At 36.1% G+C, this 19,435-nt stretch overlaps 1 protein-coding gene across 1 annotated transcript in view; it reads right to left on the reverse strand.

Moving 5' to 3' along the window:
• The window catches only part of KNL1 (kinetochore scaffold 1), a 65,004-nt gene that overhangs the window by 15,937 nt on the left and 29,632 nt on the right, over nucleotides 1-19,435 (reverse strand). Inside the window, exons 10-15 of the mRNA XM_018054444.1 lie at nucleotides 13,618-18,711; nucleotides 11,858-11,996; nucleotides 11,391-11,458; nucleotides 10,522-10,620; nucleotides 2,355-2,470; nucleotides 165-255 (exon numbers count right to left, since the gene is read on the reverse strand). Coding sequence (XP_017909933.1) covers nucleotides 165-255; nucleotides 2,355-2,470; nucleotides 10,522-10,620; nucleotides 11,391-11,458; nucleotides 11,858-11,996; nucleotides 13,618-18,711 — 5,607 coding nt within the window. The remainder of the gene's footprint in view (nucleotides 1-164; nucleotides 256-2,354; nucleotides 2,471-10,521; nucleotides 10,621-11,390; nucleotides 11,459-11,857; nucleotides 11,997-13,617; nucleotides 18,712-19,435) is intronic.

Here is a 19,435-nt window from a genome sequence, read left to right on the forward strand (position 1 = left end):
ATCTTCCCGACCCAGGAACTGAAGTGAGGTCTCCTACATGGCAGATAGATTCTTTACCAGCTGAGCTACCAGTGAAGTCCAATTATCAAGTAACAGGTACTAATTTCACAATAAACATTGTAATGACTATACTGATTCCCATTCAGAAAATGAGACAAAAGTACCTCCTCATCAGAGCAGTGTTTCATTTTTTCCCACAGGTTCCTATTTATATCAGTTAACAGTTTATCTTGGTTCAGTGCAGAAAGCTTTAATCTAAATAGAGAAAAGTTAATTAGCAGAGTTCAGAAGTCAATCCGAATGATTCAATTTAGATCTACAGGCATACTTAATTTTTCCTAGTTCTTTTCTACATAAAGAGGGGAATTCACTCAGGAATAGTGGCCAGTCTGACTATTTCAACACTTGTAGAATAGTTCAAGAATGTTATGATTCAAAAAAAATTTCCCTCCCAAATAGAATTCTCATCTCAATGCAGCAACTTGTTCCAAAATGAAAATACTGTTTTGGTCATGAAGCTTATTTGGTTAATGAATACACTGTTCAGTAAAATTCTTGGTGAAATGAAAAATATGTCTTTTATTTTTACTTAAAACCAAACAAACTTTTTGGTCAATTCAATATGTTGCTTATAAGGAATCCTTTAAGGGCTTGTGAATGCATAATTGTTGGAAAGTTGTAGCTATTAAGTTAAAGTTTCCAATTCCATTCAGCATTAATAAAAGTAGCACAGTTACCTTGTTAATAAGTATAGGGAATAAATTTTTATCAGAGTTAGAAGATATTATAAACAGGCACATAGGTACAAAATCAAATAGTAGAGCACATCTAAACAAACTTTTCATTCTATGCAATGAATCTATTTTATTCAAAATAAAACATTCTTAGACAAATCCTGAGACACCCAACTCTTAAATAACATGAAGGTAAGAAACTTCTCTTGTTCAGGGATGAACACCAGGATTTAGTACTGCGCCTGGCACTCAGTAGGTGCTCAATGCTTCATTCAATGAACAAGCCAGAAACAGGCAAATCTGCAGTACTATAATTTAACAGCATCTTAACTTTCTAGTTTTAGAACTATGAAACGTCAAAGTGAAAGTCGCTCAGTTGTGTCCGACTCTTAGCAACCTCATGGAGTATACAGTCCGTGGAATTCTCCAGGCCACAATACTGGAGTGGGTAGCCTTTCCCTTCTCCAGAGGATCTTCCCAACCCAGGGATCGAACCCAGGTCTCCTGCATTGCAGGTGGATTCTTTACCAGCTGAGACACAAGGGAAGCCCTTTAAAACTATAATTCCCTTTATTTATTGAGGTAACATTGGTTTAAGACACTGGTTTAAAACACTGGTTATATGTTTCATGTGTACATTATATTTTGACATCTATGTACACTACAGTGTGTTTACCACCAAAAGTTTTAAAACTACATGATTCTTAAAAGATTACTTCATTTCTTTTCTGTTTGTTAGACTGGTTCAAATTCAGTTTGACAGTTCTAGATAAGTATGATATAAACACTGCCTTGAGTTGCAAGGTTTGGTTTACCTGTGAAAATCTAGATATACCTAATTTGTAAATTAGTCTGCTGCATCTACTAACACCAAACCACTGCGCTACAGTCTTGATTAAAACCATGTTCTTTTATAAATGTAAACTAAGAGCAAATGTGATAAAACTATAAACCCAAAGGCAATCTTACTTTTAGGCACTATATAAATCTCTAAAGGGTACTATCTTCTTCTTTTAAACATGTTATTTTGGAATTTATGATATCATAATCTAGTAATTATTGCTTATAAGGACCTTTGTTGTCATCGTTTAGTCACCAAGTCATGTTCAACTCTTTTGTGACCCCATGGCTATAGCCTGCCAGGCTCCTTTGTCCATGGAATTTTCCAGGAAAGAATACTGGAGCGGGTTGCCATTTCCTTCTCCAGGGGATCTTCCCCACCCAGGGATTAAACCTGAATCTCCTGCTTGGTAGGTGGATTCTTTACCACTGAGCCACCTGGGAATCCCTATTAAGGACATACTCTTTGCTGAGAATGACATGCAAACTTCTTATATATACTACTTCTACTGCTCATTATATACACTACTTCTACACTACTAAGTAGGTATTATTATCCTCAACTGATGAATGTGAAAATGAAGGTTAAATAACTTACATAAGTAGCCAAGAGTTGAACTTTCATCTGACTACAAAACTGAAATTCTTTCCCATATACTATATTACACTGCCAATTAATATGGTCAGCTTTTCTTATGCCAGTGTTATTCTAATCAAAATCTTGTCACACAGATTATTCACCCATCCAACAAAACACACAAAAGATGGAAACTTTCATACTCTTCAATCTTCCGGCAAAGAGCTTCACAATCTTCTTTATAAATCTGTATCTTGGGTCGGTAAACATATTGACTTAACATCAGGTCTTCCGGAGTAGGTGATGTGTTTACAGTAAACTGAAAAAAAAAAAAATCGCTTAAAACTGGTATTTGAGGACCAAACCATGTGCAAGGACTGTTAAGAGTCTCAAACAGTGCTTGAGACATGAGTGCTTACTTTTACAAGTTCTACAAAGGAAAAATGGAAAACTTTAAATTCATATACCTAGTAAGCTACAGTTGGAATTTGAAATAAAGTCTCTGACAACAAAGTCCATTTCCCACAGATGTTTAGAGGAACCGTGGAAGTTCCACACATAGGCTTATAAGTGATTTGAAAATGTTTATGCATTTGTATAAACACCTCAGTAAGCTTGCGTGGGAGAGAGAAATGGTTATACATTGTTTTTTTTAATTCATTTTTTAATTAAAGGATAATTGCTTTGCAGAATTTTGTTTTTGGTCAAACTTCAATATGAATCAGCCATGGGTATACATATATCCCTCCCTTTTGAACCTCTCTTCCATCTCCCGCCCTACCCCACCTCTCTAGATTGATACGGAGACCCTGTTTGAGTTTTACACATTGTTTTAAAACTATCAATATCTGAAAATTCAAACTTATAAAAAACCTCTTTATTGAAAGAAAAAAAAAAAGATGCCAGTTTCCAAGATTATTCTTTTCTATTCTCATTCACTAGCCCTGATCCTTACTTCTATCCCAGGTTGAACTCAGACTTTTCTGGCATACATAAAATGAAGCAGTAAAAATCTGGTTATTTTAAAAAATGTATTACAATGTCTTTTGGACATTTTTTAAATGTCTTATAGCTCTAACCCAATGACTTTCTGATGTCCCTAATGCAGTGTTGGAAAAACCAAGTTAGCCTATTACATATAAAATCCAAAGAAAACACTACAAATGTCCATTATTCACAGGCAGTATGGCACAGAATAGGTCATTTTAGCATTCTAGGTTTTGGCCTCATCTATAATATGGGTACAATATTGACCAACCTCTTAAGATCAAAGTAAAAGTTTTTTAAAAAGGTACCAAAGCTCAGGGCCTGCTAAATAATCTAACAAACTTTAGTTTCCTCTCATTCTCTCCTTTCAGTTGATAAATTAAAAGGAAATACAAATGAGGTTTTAATTTCATTTCTCTATCTGTAACTAGTTTTCTAACATGTTGTCAAAGTGTAAAAAGGTGCTAAAGGCAATGATTACTGATGACTCTCTTTCTTAAAAAGTTTTAAGGCTAAATTTATAAAGAAAAATCAAACCTCTATACTTCTCAAAGAAATCAGGCCTCCTTGGGAAAATGGCTGACTGTCTTTCATATAGGAGCCAAATACTTGATAAAGGAATTTTTTTTTACAGAAGTATTTGGACATAATATGGAAAAATGAAGAAAATTACAATATCACTACTTTACAACTCCTCTAATAAATTGCTAGATCTATATAACGATAACTTAATGGTGATCATCACCAGACATTAACTCCTGACGGAAGGACAAGTATAAAGTAAACTTGGAAAACAAAAACATGTCATCCAATAAAGCCTCTGCCGATATACAGAAAATACAAAGGACAGAAGGACACGTTAAAACGAAAGTTAGGGTATGCATAATGGGCAAAACACATACTTAGCAGAGTATGGAAAAATCTGGTTTCCTCCAAAAAAAAAAAAGAGGGAGAGAGAAGGGAGATGGGGGAAGAGAGGGTTATTGAAGGGGACTTTATACTTTAAAAGATAATTAAGAAAGAGCTATCAATCTCATTTGGGTTGCAGTTTAACAAACTGGAAAATAATGCAGACAATCAGGGAAATATAATACTGACTGAATAATTAATCACTTAAAGATAAGATTATCATATTTGGACATAGTTTAAAGAATCCTCATCTTTTCAGGGATACACACTGAAATACAGATAAATTGATGATACCTGGGATTTCCTTCAAAATAACCAGATTGGGAGGTAGGGAAATATAGAGACAAGGGTTGATAGTTTTTTTTTCAAGTCTTTATTGAATTTGTTACAACATTGCTTCTGTTCTATGTTTTTGTTTGGCCCTGAGGCACGTGGGATCTTAGCTCCCCAACGAGGGAACAAACTTGTATTCCCTGCATTGGAAGGCGAAGTCTTAACCACTGGACTGCCAGGGAAGTCCCAGAAGTTTATAATTTTTGAAGTTTGGTGATAGATACATGAGAAGTTCATTAAACTATTATCTACTTTTGTATATGTTTGAAAATTCCTATAACAGCTCAATTTTTTTTCTTTAAAGAGTAAGGTTTCTCTTGAACCTTCATAACCACAAAGTGAAACACAGGACTATGTTCCCAGAGATTCACCAGGAATGTCAAATGCAAAGGATATCAGGCTTATGCACTGTGGATACAACTGAATGCAACTGCCATTGCTGTAATGCAATACATGGGTTAAACTGCTGCTCCTTGTGTCCAGGACTACATGCACAAGTCACTCCCTTCCCTTGCCTTATCTATTTTGATTAAGTGCCCAATTTATGCACTATCAGCTCTTAGATATTTCAGGCCTGGTAAGGGTACCTGCAATAGTTCCACAACTGCACTGAAAGGGAATATTTGGTATGAAACATTCCTTGGGCATGCAGAAGGTCATGGGGCACTAACACAGAATCTTTTTTTTCTTCTCAGTTTTATTGAGATATAACTGACATATAGCACTGTGTAAGTTTAAGATTTACAGCATAATGATTTGACTTACATTCATCATGAAATGATTATCACAAGTTTAATGAATATCTATCACATGGAACAATAGACATAAAACCATCGAAACAGGGAACCAGTACATCAAGGCTGTATACTGTCACCCAGCTAATTTAACTTATATGCAGAGTACATCATGTGAAATGCCGGGTTGGATGAAGCACAAGCTGGAATTAAGATTGCAGGGAGAAATATCAATAACCTCATTTATACAGATGACCACCCTTATCGCAGAAAGTGAAGAACTAAAGAGCCTCTTGATGAAGGTGAAAGAGGAGAGTGAAAAAGTTGGCTTAGAACTCAACATTCAGAAAACTAAGATCATGGCATCTGGGCCCATCACTTCATGGCAAATAGATGAGGAAATAATGGAAACAGTGAGAGATTTTTTAGGGGGGGCGGTGCTCCAAAATCACTGTAGATGGTGACTACAGCCATGAAATTAAAAGACACTTGTTTCTTGGAAGAAAAGCTATGACCAACCTAGACAGCATATTAAAAAGCAAAGACATTACTTTGCCAACAAAAGTCTGTCTAGTCAAACCTATGGTTTTTCCAGTAGTCATGTATGGATGTAAGAATTGGACTATAAAGAAAGCTGAACGGAAAAGAATTGATGCTTTTGAACCATGGTGTTGGAGAATACTCTTGAAAGTCCCTTGGACTGTAAGCAGATCCAACCAGTCCATCCTAGAGGAAATCAGTCCTGAATATTCATTGGAAGGACTGATGCTGAAGCTGAAACTCCAATACTTTGGCCACCTGAGGCAAAGAACTGACTCATTAAAAAAGACCCTGATGCTTCGAAAGACTGAAGGCGGGAGGAGAAGGGGATGACAGAGGATGAGACAGTTGAATGGCATTACCAACTGGATAGACTTGAGTTTGAGTAAGCTCCAGGAGTTGGTGATGGGCAGGGAAGTCTGTTGTCCCTGGGTTGCAAAGAGTCGGACATGACTGAGTGAATGAAATGACTGAATGATCACCTCATACAGATACAAAATTAAAGAAATAGAAAAAAATTTTCCTTGTGATGAGAACTCATAGGATTTTCTCTCTTAACAACTTTCATATACAAAATACAACTGTGTTAACTGTATTTATCATGTTGTACTTTACATCCCTAGTGCTTATTTATCTTATAATTGAAGTTTGTACCTTTTGACTGCCTTGATCCAATTTCCCCTCTCCTCATCCCCACCTCTGGTAAACCACAAATCTGACCTCATTTTTTGAGTTTGTTTTTAAAATATAACTGACCTACAATACTATGTTACTAGTTCTTCTTACACAATATAGCAATATGGTATCTCTACATATTATCTTTAGCTGGTGCTACCAGCTGAACTCCTGCAACTGCACACACACATGGGTGCCAAACATACATCTCCCTGTCTGCCTCAAGAATGCCTCCCTAGTTCCAGCCTAAAGGAGACTCATGGTCATCTAAATCCTGTAACAGATGCCCATAGTTGTGAACGTCCTTTTCCACAGCCCATACATTACCCGTTTCTTTGGCCCTTCTCTACTTTGGGATTTTTTCTTAACTACTTTTTTTGGCTGCACCACATAGCATGTGTAATCTTAGATCCCCAACCAGAGATGGAACCTGTGCCTCCTGCACTGGAAGCATGGAGTCTTAAATACTGGACTGCCAGGGAAGTCCCTACTGTGGGATTTTAAAATTTCTTTCCTGCTATTGCATGAACTCTTCTTACCATCTTTTTTTAAAATTTACTGAAGTACAGTTGATTTGTCTTACCCTCTTGATGGTTCTTTCCCAGATATATTTCCCTAACTCTGCCATTCCTGACCTCTACAAAGCCTGAGACCAAAGGGGGAAGAGTCATACTAATTCATACTAATATTCCCTTGATTCATGCCTCAAAGATTAGCTTCCCAGATATCCTCCACTCTTCTACCCTGCCAGCAGCCTTTCTGTTCCTATGCTTCCCCTTTGCTTTCTCTGGCCCCTGGTACTGTTTCTGCATTTCCCAAGACTCTAGATACATACCTAGACACCTTTTTATTTCCCATCTGCAGCTGAGGCAAGGGGATTCTACAGGGAAGGGACACTATTATGGTGATGAGAATAATGAGGTTGGGGACCCAAAAGATGCGTGAGTATTTTTCTCCTTTCTATCTCTGATTTACTTTTCACCTTTAGATATCAATCCTCCTGTAATTGATTTCTTTCTAAACAGCTTTATTGAGATTTAATTTACACACCATATAATTCACTAAGTATGCAACTAAGTGATTTATAAAACATATTCACAAGGTTGTGCAACATCATCACCAGCTAATTTTAGAGCACTTTCATTCCTCTAAAAGAAACCCTGTACCCATTAGCTGTCATTCCTTTCTCCTCCACCCCTATCTTAGCCTCAAGTAACCACTAATCAGTTCACTTTTTGGCTATTATGAATAATGTTCATGTACCAGTTTTTGTGTAGAGGTACATATTCAATTCTCTTAGGTAAATACCTAGAATTGGAATTGGTGGATCATATAATAGTTCTGTTTAACTTTTTGAGGAAATATCCAGCTCTTCCAAAGTGGCTACACCATTTTACAAGTTTACCAGCAATGTATGAAAATTCCAGCCTCTTCACATCCTTGCTAGCACTTGTTATTTTGTCTTTCTGGCTACAGGCATCCTAGTGGCTGTGAAGTGGTAACTTATTTTAATTTGTACTTCCTTTGTCACTATTTTGCTAATTGTCCATTCGCATATCTTCTTTGGAGAAACGTCTATTCTGATCCTTTGATATTTTTTAATCGGGTTATCTTTTTTTAAAATTTCTTTTTCTTTTATTTGGCTGCACTGGGTCTTAGCTGCAGCACATGGGTTTTAGTCCCCTGATCATGGATTTAACCCAGGCCCCCTGAGTTGGGAGCACTGAGCCTTAGCCACTGGACCACCAGAGAAGTCCCCAATTGGGTTATTTTTTTGAATTGTAAGAGTTCTTTAAATATTCTGGATACAAGGCTAAGTTGTACGATTTGCAAATGTTTTCTCCTGTTCTGTGGGTTGTGTTTGCCGTTTCTTAATGGTATCATTTGCAGCATACAAGTTTTAAATTTTGATGAAGTCCAATTTTTAATTTTGGCACTTGTGCTTTGGTGTTGTATAGGACTGATTTTTTAATGTATAATGTGAAGTATGGATCAAGGTTCATTTTTTCCTGTAGATAACCAACTGATTCAACACCATTATAGGAAAGGCCACTATTCTACAGTGGCATCTTTGTCATAAACCAAATAGTCATAAATGTGTGGGTCTATTCTTTAAAAGTTAGAAGTCATCTAGTCCTAGTGACAATTTTAATGGTAAACTGCAAACTAAAAATTTCATTGGTGGGAATTTCCTGGTTGTCCAGTGGTTAGGACTCCTCACTTTCATGGCAAAGGGTTTGAGTTCAATCCCTAGTCAGGGAACTAAGATCCTGCAAGTCAGGTGGTATAGCCAAAACAAATATTCAATGGTAGTTAATGACAGTTATCCAGTTCTTGGGTTAATTTTGGTAATTTGTATTTTTCTAAAAAATCATCTAGGTCTTAAAAATTGTCATCACAGTTGAAGGATTAAAAAAAATTCTTTTAATCTTTCCTTTAATCTGTGGATGCGTCTTTCTCAATTACATGTATTTTAGCTTTCTCTCTCCCCCTTTGTTTTAGATTTATTTTTTGGTGGTGGTGTGTTTTTGCTGCTGCACACAGGCTTTCTCTAGTTGTTGAGTATGGGCTTCTCATTGCAGTGGCTTCCTTCTCTTGTTGGAAAGCACAGGCTCAAGGTTAATGGGCTTCAGTAGTTGCAGTACATGGGCTCAGCAGTTATGATTCATGGGCTCTTAAGTACTGGCTAGAGTAGTGCATAGCAGAGTAGCTGCACAGCAGAGTAGCTGTATTGCAGGGGCTCCGTTGCCCTGAGGCACATGGGATTTTCCCAGACCAGGGATTGAACTGGTGTCCATTGCATTGCAAGGGAGATTCTTACACACTGGACCACAGGGAGAAGCCTTCCTTTGACTTAATTAAGCTCTTTAAGAGTTTTTAAATCCTTTTCAAAGTACCAGTTTTTATTTTATTAGCTGCACTGCACTAATAAATGAAGCACTAAGTGCTTCATTTTAGCTCTCTGACAAGAGATGGAACCCAAACCCTTGGCAAAGAGCACACAGAGTCCTAACCACTGGACTACCAGGGAATTCCCCCAAAATACCAATTTTTAGATCTGTTATCTTTTCTACTAGTTTTGTTTTCTAGTTTATTAATTTTCTATTTACCTGAATTCTGTCTTCCTACCTTTTTTACGGATGTCATTTTATTGTTCATTTTCCAATTTCTTAAAGTATTAAAGTCCTTTAGATTCTCTTCTATAACAGTGATATCTAAGGCTTTTAATTTCCTGCTAAGTGTATGTTCCGTTGTATATCCCATAGATTGTTCTCCTTTGCTTTCTCAATAGTTTTGCTTTACTCTTTGATATGAATTATCTAGAAATGTGTTTCTTAATTTCCAAGATGTTTGTGTTTTTAATAGTTCTAATTTTATTGGATTAAGATCAGATGATATCTATGAAATCTCCATTTTTCAATTTCTCATGTTTTTCTTTGTGATCAAGGGCATACCTAATTTTTGTAAATGTTCAACAGACTTAAGTTAAACAAAATACTATGTAATTTTATATGTAAATGATATGAGTTTTCTATTAATCTTTTAAACTAAGCCTCTTGGTTATATTATTAAATTTATTTATTTTAATTGGAGGTTAATTACTTTACAATATTGTATTGGTTTTGCCATACATCAACATGAATCTGCCACAGGTATACACGTGTTCCCCATCCTGAATCCCTCTTCTTCCTCCCTCCCCGTTGGTTGCATTATTTAAATATTCTATGATTTCAAATATTTTTTATATTGAAAAATGTTTATTAAAACCTCTGCTGTGGGAGGGGGGTTTATGTTTGGGATTGCATGTACACCCGTGGTGGATTCATGTCAATGTATGGCAAAACCAATACAGTATTGTAAAGTAAAATAAAGTAAAAATAAAAATAAAAAAAAAATAAAATAAAACCTCTGCTATACTTGGGTTTTTATAATAATGGGGGAAAGCATATGTTCAGCAAAAAGTATAAAAAACAAAACAGATGGCAAGAAATGAAAAAAAAAACCTCCACTTTTTCAAAATTTGTATTTTTAAAAAATAAATTTTTATGCTAACCCCAAATGTACCTTCTATAGCAAAATTTTCCTTAGATTCTTTTTTTGTTTTTTAATAAACACTTGCTTGATACAGTTTAGTAAACAATTATAATATATTTTAACTGAGATGACTATTTTGCCAAGAAATTGTACTTACTTTGGCTGGAAGATTGCTCTGTCTGGGTTTCTGTATCAGAATGTGGACCTGAAGAAGTATAAAGAACTCCTTTATTGTTATTCTTCCATCTCTGAGTTTCTGAGGAAAGAAAAAAAGTTTGCATGACCATTCAAGGTAAAACTTGACCATTGCTCAAACTTTGACCACTGCTCAAAGTTTGTATGAGCAATTTTGACTAGAACCACCTCCTTTGTTTCTATATAGCTTAAAGTACTTTGCATATATGTGTAGATATTATTCTGATGTAGGCTATACACAAGCAGATTTCATCTAGTATTATTTCTTAAGTTTATTCAGTAATAGTAAAATTGGGGGAAAAAACAACAAAATGTAGGCCTTCCAATTGTGATTCTACTCCACCTAATTGCCATGTCCTGTCCTTAACAACAACAACAAAAAAACCAAAAACTGGTCTTCTGCATATTTGAAATATTTCATAATTCAAAAAAATTAAACAAGAGAAAACAAAATGAGGAAATCTGTTGCATTTGAGAAATAGGGGCTTCCCTGGTGGCTCAGGTAAAGAATCCTACTAATGCAGGAGACACAGGTTTGATCCCCGACCCGAGACGATCCCACATGCTGCAAAGCAGCTAAGCCACGTGCCACAACTAATGAGCCTGTGCTTTACAGCCCACAAACCGCAACTACTGAGTCCACGTGCCACAACTACTGAAGCCTGTGCTCCTCAACAAAAGAGGCTGCCACAATGAGAAGCCCGTGCACCACAACCAGGGAGGAGCCCCTGCTTGCCACAACTAGAAAAAAGCCTGCACAAAGCAAAGATGACCCAGCACAGCCAAAATAGTATATAAATTATCAAAAAGAAATGAGAAATACTTTCATACCTCCTTCAAGCTCTCTTCACAAACGGTATCTCTGAGAAACTGTGATTCTATTTGACTACCAAGGTGTGCTAAAAGTAAAGCAAATTCAAGTGATGAACAAGTTAAATTAAATCGTAAACTTAATTTTATTGTTCAGGTTTATGTGTGGTTCATGCTCTTGAAGCTATCTGCTAGGATCCTTCTGGGAAGACAGTCATTTGTAGGGTAAAGTATATTAGTTTTAAGGCTCCATATATATTTTTCTACTAATTTTAAGCTTCTTAAGAAAATCACTCTTGTAATATAACACTTCTCAATTTATTAAAACAACTAAGAATTAAAAATAAACTAAATATTATTTTACTTATCAACTATTTATAACTCCCAAAAAGCTTATACAAATTTCTAATATCTCCTGAACTGAAATACATGTATTATTAGTCAAGTAACAAATGATTTCTCTTATTTAGCCTTCATTAAAATCTTACTGCTTAAGTCCAGAGAGGTCCCATCAGCCTTGATTGAATCCAGAGAACTGCTACAACTAGATGGAGTTCTGCTCAGGCTTTTTATCAATACACTGTTAGCATTTTTATCCATATCTCCTTCAGCACGGAGATTAGCAATCTGAAATCATCAATAAAGGAATATCATAAGAGTAAAGTTATGACACTATTAATTATAATGACTAAATGCTGAATGCCAAGAGAAATACTTCTAACATAAAATTTATCTGTAATCATATAAAATACTTTAGTAAAGAATTAGAATAAGTAACAAGCAGCTTAGTAGGCTTTTAGAAGTTCAAAGTAATTTTCTTTAAAAATATAATGAAATAACATTATGCATTATACTATGTAAGAAAATTGTTTCTCAGTGGTATCTAGGTTATAACCAGATCCTGCTGCTGCTTCTGCTGCTGCTAAGTCGCGTCCGACTCTGTGCGACCCCATAGATGGAAGCCCACCAGGCTCCTCTGTCCCTGGGATTCTCCAGGCAAGAACACTGGAGTGGGTTGCCATTTCCTTCTCCAATGCATGAAAGTGAAAAGTGAAAGTGAAGTCGCTCAGTCGTGTCCGACTCTTAGCGACCCCATGGACTGTAGCCTATGAGGCTCCTCTGTCCATGGGATTTCCCAGGCAAGAGTACTGGAGTGGGGTGCCATTGCCTTCTCTGTAACCAGATCCTATGAGCTACCAAATGTTGACCTATCCAGTTATTCATCTACTACACACCAGGGTCAGGGCTACCACACTGTAGAAAACAGAAGAGAATACTGACTATACAAGATAGCCCTGTCTAGAGTACAGAGAAAAAATTTATTTCAAGGCTTTAGTATTTCTTTCCCCAGATGACCAAGACTCCTTTGGTTGAAGTCAAGTAAGTCACACGGTCCTGGTTTTACCATTTTAACTATTTTACTTTACAGACTTAAGTGTCATTTTCCTCTAACTGAAATCATCTTCTAAGCTTACTTACAAACTTCTTAACAGAATTTAAACTTTGTTTCTATGAACCTATGATACTTTCTAATTTTTATTTCTCCACTTATAAAACTCAGTTTAAATGACAAGCCCATGAATACTGGAGTGGGTAACCTATCCCTCCTCCAGGGAATATTCCTGACTCAGGAATCGAACTGGGGCCTCCTGCATTGCAGGAGGATTCTTTACCAGCTGGGCTACCAGGGAAGCCTGTATTCCCCAAGTTATCCGAATCAGTGTTTTTAAATAAACACAAAATCTTACTTCACTTTGAGGTACTGGGTTTGATCTTGCCATTCTCCCATCCTCGAGAGAAATGGACTCTCAGCTTCTACGTATTTTCATTAGTCAAGAAAATTCAGTCCATCTTTTCTTTATGCAGTCTGCATAATAAATCTTTTTACCCTCCAAACATTTTAACACTGAAGATGACTTATCAAACTCCATGTACCCTGCCTAGAGATTTTTATATGCAAAGTCACAATGACAAATCACTAGAAATGACAGAATATTTAGAATTACACAATCAATATTAATTTTTTCTACTTCCCATTTCATTTTTTGTGACCATTTGTCACTTCAAACTGTGTTTAAGTCTACCTGCTAGTCAATTAATTTCAAGATTTTATACAGGAATATTTCTCCATGCCTATAACTGGAAATAATCAATTCCTGCTTACCTAACACTAAAATTAAAATTCAAGAATACTCATAATTTAAAAGAAGACAATCAAGAACATTTCTTAGTTCAAGACAGGGCTTACCTCCTGATCTTTTCCAGTATCACTAAACCCAATTTCATTTTTTCTGATTTTTTTCTCATTCTGAATATCATCATCATCTTCTTGTACCCAGGTTCTTTTTTGGCTATTGCAGGTTTCTTCCATTTTATTTTCAGAGGGTGAAGTCTCTTTTGGGTATGTCTCAGTCAAAGCTTTTTCCTCAGTATCTAAGCTGATAGAGTCTGAGGAATTAATCTCACCAGGATATATCGGGAGATTTTCCTCATTTATATATTGAGATGGACTTAAGTTCAGTTTAGCTGTAACAATTCCAATGCCTGAATCCTTATTGGAAACCGGCTGAGTTTCTAAGTGATTTAAATCAGTTGTGTCTGGTGGAACCTGCTTCAGAGCATCAATACCTGTGACACTACAATTTCTTTTGTTTGGCAACCTGGGCAAAAATATTCCCAAAGAACATCTCCTCATTTTATCTTTTACAGTTGTCATTAATGGTACAGACGTGGTTTCAGCTCCCTTATGTGGAATGTTATTTTCTTCATCTCTATCATCTTTAACATTGCTAGTCACTATGTTAACATTACATGCTTCTGTAGCTTGCACTATACTCATATCACAGCGCACCTTATTTACTAATTCAAGTAACTGTTCTGGAGAAGGTGGTAAATGAACTGGTTGGAAATCTAAAATTTCTTCAGTTTTTCCATTTAAGTTATTCAGATTTGGCTTGACACTACTACAAGTTGCAACACTGGATGCAATTACAGGATCTGATGCTTCTCGAGGACGGATAAGAGTTTGAATAACTTGCTTAGTCAAGGATGAGTTACTGTGGAAATCTATAGCTGTATTACATTTAGCTGTTTGAATATTTTTCTTTGGTTCGTTTTTATAGGCTGCAGTAAACTGTTTTCCATTATAAAGCATTGTGGAATCGTTTTCACATGTGGGTTCAGAGGAATTTCCTCCAACAATATTTAAATTATTTCCAGCTTTAGACAATATTCCTTCATCTTTATTGACACTATTCTGTCCTTGTTGAGGTAATGGAGGTAGTTGGGTTAATAGATGGTGCTGAGAAGCAACACAAACATCATCAACAAAGGTCTTCTTTAAACTGTGTTCTGCCTTATCAACAGAGGGCTCCACTTGATCCCTTGGAAGCTTAAAACACACTGGCTTTGAGTTAAGTTTAGTCATCTCCCCCGAATCTTCACCATATACTAAAGTTTCATTTGATATTAGATTTGGGGGCTCCTTAATCAGATCTTGATCCTTTAGCACTTTTGGGGCACAATGTAACTGTCCTTGGGTATTGGTTTGAACAACTTTCTCCTTCTTTAACAAGCAAGGAGCAGAAAGAGGCAGTCCCTCAGATTTCAAATAATCATCACTGGCTGAATTGTTTGCACAAGGAAGATCATTTTGCACTGGGCAATGACTGGCTTTTAAATCTTCATCTTTATCACATAAGGACACGACATTCTTCTCCAAATTACCAAAAAAGGAAGTAACATTAGGTAAACAGGAATAATTATCACCAGATCCACAAAGAGCAGTTGCAAGACTGCCTGTAAAATCCACATTTCTTCTATCTGTACTATTTAACTGACAGCTTTCAATTTTGGGTTCTTCCAATGTACAGGCCTGGCCTACAACTTTCATGACTTCTTCATCCACTGAAGTGCTATGGAATTTGACATCTGTCTCACCTTGACCCCCAGACAATGTATTAGTAGGAACAAAGGGTATCACATTATGCTTTTGCTCACTGTGAAGAACGATTTTGTTTTCTACAGCCAGTGCTTGTTTTTCAGTGACTTCTTGAATAGAATTACCATCCTGTGGAAAAGAAACACCCAAGGATTTTCCTTTTGCTATTCCAAATGCAGGGCACTCTTGAAGTATTTTCTCCGTGGCTTGACAATCAATGAAAACAGTGTGGGACTTAGTAACTTCCAGATCATTGTGATTATCTACAAACATAACAGTTTTGTCTGTAGTCCTAGTGGTTATTTTATCTGGTGAGACAGGTTTATACTCTAAGGCGGTTGTGTGACTTCTGGTGATCTCCATGTCATCCTGTCCACAAGTATACACAGTATTAGAAGTTCCTTCTAAAGGCACCAAACAGGAGTCCTCTCTATCTTCCAGGACACTTTTGTTATTTATTTCCACTGTACAACACTGGATGACATGCATATCATTTTTATCATTCTTTGAAAATGCATTGGTCGTGTCATTTTTGAGTCTAAGGCTTTTCCTTCTCTGATTTTTGCCTGATAGAGGTTCTTTCAGAAATATAGGCTTTTGTACATTTCTGTCATTTTCCCAAATGGTTGATTTAGACATTTCCATGTTATCATCAGCTATAAATGCTTCAGCTTTCTCTAAAGGACCATGATTAGACCATTTCCCTGGTAGTGTTAGCTGGCTGACTTTTGCGACTGAATGATCCCTTTTGACATTTTGTGGGAAAAAAACACTCTCCTCAGTAGAAGTAGGGGTCACTTTTAATTTTTCTAGGCTTTTTCTTTTGGATAGTTCAAAGTTAGGTCTGTCTGGAAGCACAGTTCTCTCCTTTGTTTGGCAGTCAATGAAAACAGTATGGGACTTTGTCATTTCTAGTTCATCATGATTATCTACAAACATTACAGTTTTGTCCACAGGCCTAGTAGTTGTTTTATCTGGTGAGACAGTTTTACATTCTATAGCAGTTGTGTGACTTCTGGTGACCTCCATGTCATCTTGCCCATATGCATACAAAACAGTGTTAGAATTTCCTGCCAAAGGCACCAAATGGGAATCATGTTCATCTATTAAAGGTCTATGATTTATTTCTACTGTACAACTCTTGGTGATATCCATATCATTCTCATTTCCCTCTGAAAATACAACAGTCTTATCAACTTTTAGTCTGCCAAGACTTTTTCTTCCACAAATTTTGACGTCTTGTTTTTCATTCAGAATTCCGGATTTCTGTACATTTTTGTCCTCCAACACATCCATGATACCATTAGAAATAAACACTCCCATTTTTTCTACAGGACTTTCATTACATTTTTCAACTTTTACAGCTTTCTGTCTGTTTACTGTTGATAACTGGCTATTAGTGTTTTCAAAATTAGTCTTACTTAGTTCTAGTACTTCAGAAGGACCAAATCCAGTAAGGACAGTGTGACTCTTGGTTAGATCCATATTTTCTTCCTTCTCTGAACAAATAACTGTCTTGTCAGAACAGTCAGGAATGGGATTACCTAAACTTTTCCTTAGTGGCTCAGGCAGTTTAGAATTCTGGCCTAGTACAGATTTTACTGTTTGACTGTTAACAACACTATGATTTCTCATGGCAGGCCATCCTCTTGATGAAAATAGTGGCTTTGTAGTAGGCAACAAAGCTTTCTCACATGAAATTGTATTTCTGTTATTTCCCAGTGGTACCTGTTTGTCAAGATCTTCATTAGAGTATACTACATTATGTTTTGTTGCTACGTCCTGGTTAATATCAGGTGACTGAGGAGAATCTTTATCAACAAAGGGTGAAATCTTCAAAACTTGACTTTTTTCTTTGTCCCATGTATTAGCTGGGATGTTCTTAGATGTTATGTTTTGTTGTTGGGATAGGTCAATATGATCTTTGGTCATTTTTTCCCATTCATCTGAAAGGCTTTTGCTGTGAGAGTGAGATTTACTGGTATTCTCAGATGTCAGATTGTAAGATGCAAGAGGAAACTGACTTCCTAAATTAACTGTGTGACTTTTAGTCAAATCCATATCTTCATCCGTGAAGATTTCAGTCCTTTTGTCAGTCAATGAAATAAATAAAGGATTTTCTGGGCTCTGCTGTAATCTTTCCTGAGATACAAGAGGAACAGAGTGACAATTTACATTTATGTCCCAATTCTCTGACACAATTATGTGATTTTGGATCATCATTTCTTTTTCAGATACTGGTGCAGTTGCTTTCTGTACATTTGTCTGAACTTGTTTAAAAATTTGATTATCTATTTTAACTGTATGACTCCTGGTAATGTCCATGCTATCTTCTCCTGAATAAACAGTTTTTTCTCTAAGAGAGTTGCCATCTGGTTTGGGATATATTTTAGAATAATTATTGTCATGCTTTACCAAATTTTTCTCCTCTCTCATACTTGAGTGACACTTGGTCAGTTCCATGGCATCGTTACAACTAGAATAGAAAAATGTCTTATCATCTTGAATAGCTGGACCAGAATATTTAGATTCTGGGATCATGGCCAATGGTCTGATATTCTGGTTGGTAGCCTGTGTGACTGTTTGAATTTCTGTCCCTGTAACATGACTTCTGATCATATGTATGTTACCTTCAGGGTTTAAGGAAAGGTCTTGGAAAGCATCATTTGGTTTATCCTTAAAGACTGTCTTCTGTTCTAGTGCTTTAGTTTCATAACATGTTGAAACATCCATCATGACATCCTGAGTTTGATTTTCTATTTCAGATAGATTATCTGCTGAAGGTAACTTCTGTACAGTGTGGCTAATTGTCAAGTCCATGAAATCATTGCCATAAACTGTAATATCATCACCTTTAAATTCCCTTAAGCTGGCCTCATTGGATGTGGGAACAAAAGCCTGAATATTGGTTGTATGACACTGGGTAAAATTCATTCCATCATCTTGTTCTCTAAAGAGTCTAGTCATATTACTGGTATTTTCATCTACACCAAGAGATACATGCATTTGATGTATAGAAGTGGTCTTATTTACTTCTTTGGAATGAACAGGCATCTCAGAATTTTCTTTATCAGGTCCTGTAAAAGGAAAAGCATTTGATTTTCCTATTTTCAATCTTTTTATGAAGTCATTGAAATTTATCTTCTTTTCTGAAGAAGTGTTTTGATCTACGGAAAAATGTAATTCTTTCTTCATTCTTGAATCTTCAGTGTGGAGTTTTAAGTTAGCCAGAAACGATGTAGTATCTATCTTGGTGGACTTTCCACTTTTGGTACAATCTAAAAGGCCTTTGGTAATCATCACAGTGTGACTTGCTGTCAGGTCCATCTGGTTTTCATCTGAAAAGATGACTGTTTGGTCATTTGCATGTCTCCTTTCATGGCTGTATTCTGTAACTGAAATCTACAGCAAAAGCAAAATATAAGAGATCAGATAAAGTGCAAACTTCCAAAAGGGTATTTTATAACATGTACTATATAGAAAGATTATATAAGCAATCCTAAATGATGGTTTCATGATACCTTGGTTTGTGTGAATCAATGGTGTGGTAAGCAGCATGTAACTTATTATTAAAATGTTTTTCTAAAGTCTATGAATACTTGCAGTTTTTGAAGGTTAATTATAATTAACCATTAATTATAAGGTTAATTATACACCCTCTAGAATGACTAAAAAATGAAAAGACTGACAATACCAAATGTAATTGAAATGAAAATTATATCAGGTCATTCTCATTCTAAGTAAAAAAAAACTTAGAAGGAATAAGCGCATGATGGCTAAATCATAGTACACTCTAAGTTCTTGGGGGTTGAGTTTTCTTTGAATGCAGTGGTTTTACTTGTAAAGACATGGTCTAACTCTGCTACTCAAAGTATGGTCTATGGACCAGTGCATTACTATCACCTGGGAGAGACGTATAGAAGTTCAGGACCTATCCCAGATCCAGGGGATAAGAATCTATATTTTAACCAAATTCTTAGATTATTCATATGCCTCATAAAGTTTGAGAATTCCTGATATAATTAACATATTTCTGTATTATTTAAACTGGAAGTGATTTAACTATACTTAGTTAACTGCTAGATAGTGAAGGACAGAGAAGGCTGGTGTGCTGCAGTTCATGGGG

Source organism: Capra hircus, chromosome 10, assembly GCF_001704415.2.
Source record: "Capra hircus breed San Clemente chromosome 10, ASM170441v1, whole genome shotgun sequence".
Lineage (NCBI taxonomy): Eukaryota > Metazoa > Chordata > Mammalia > Artiodactyla > Bovidae > Capra > Capra hircus.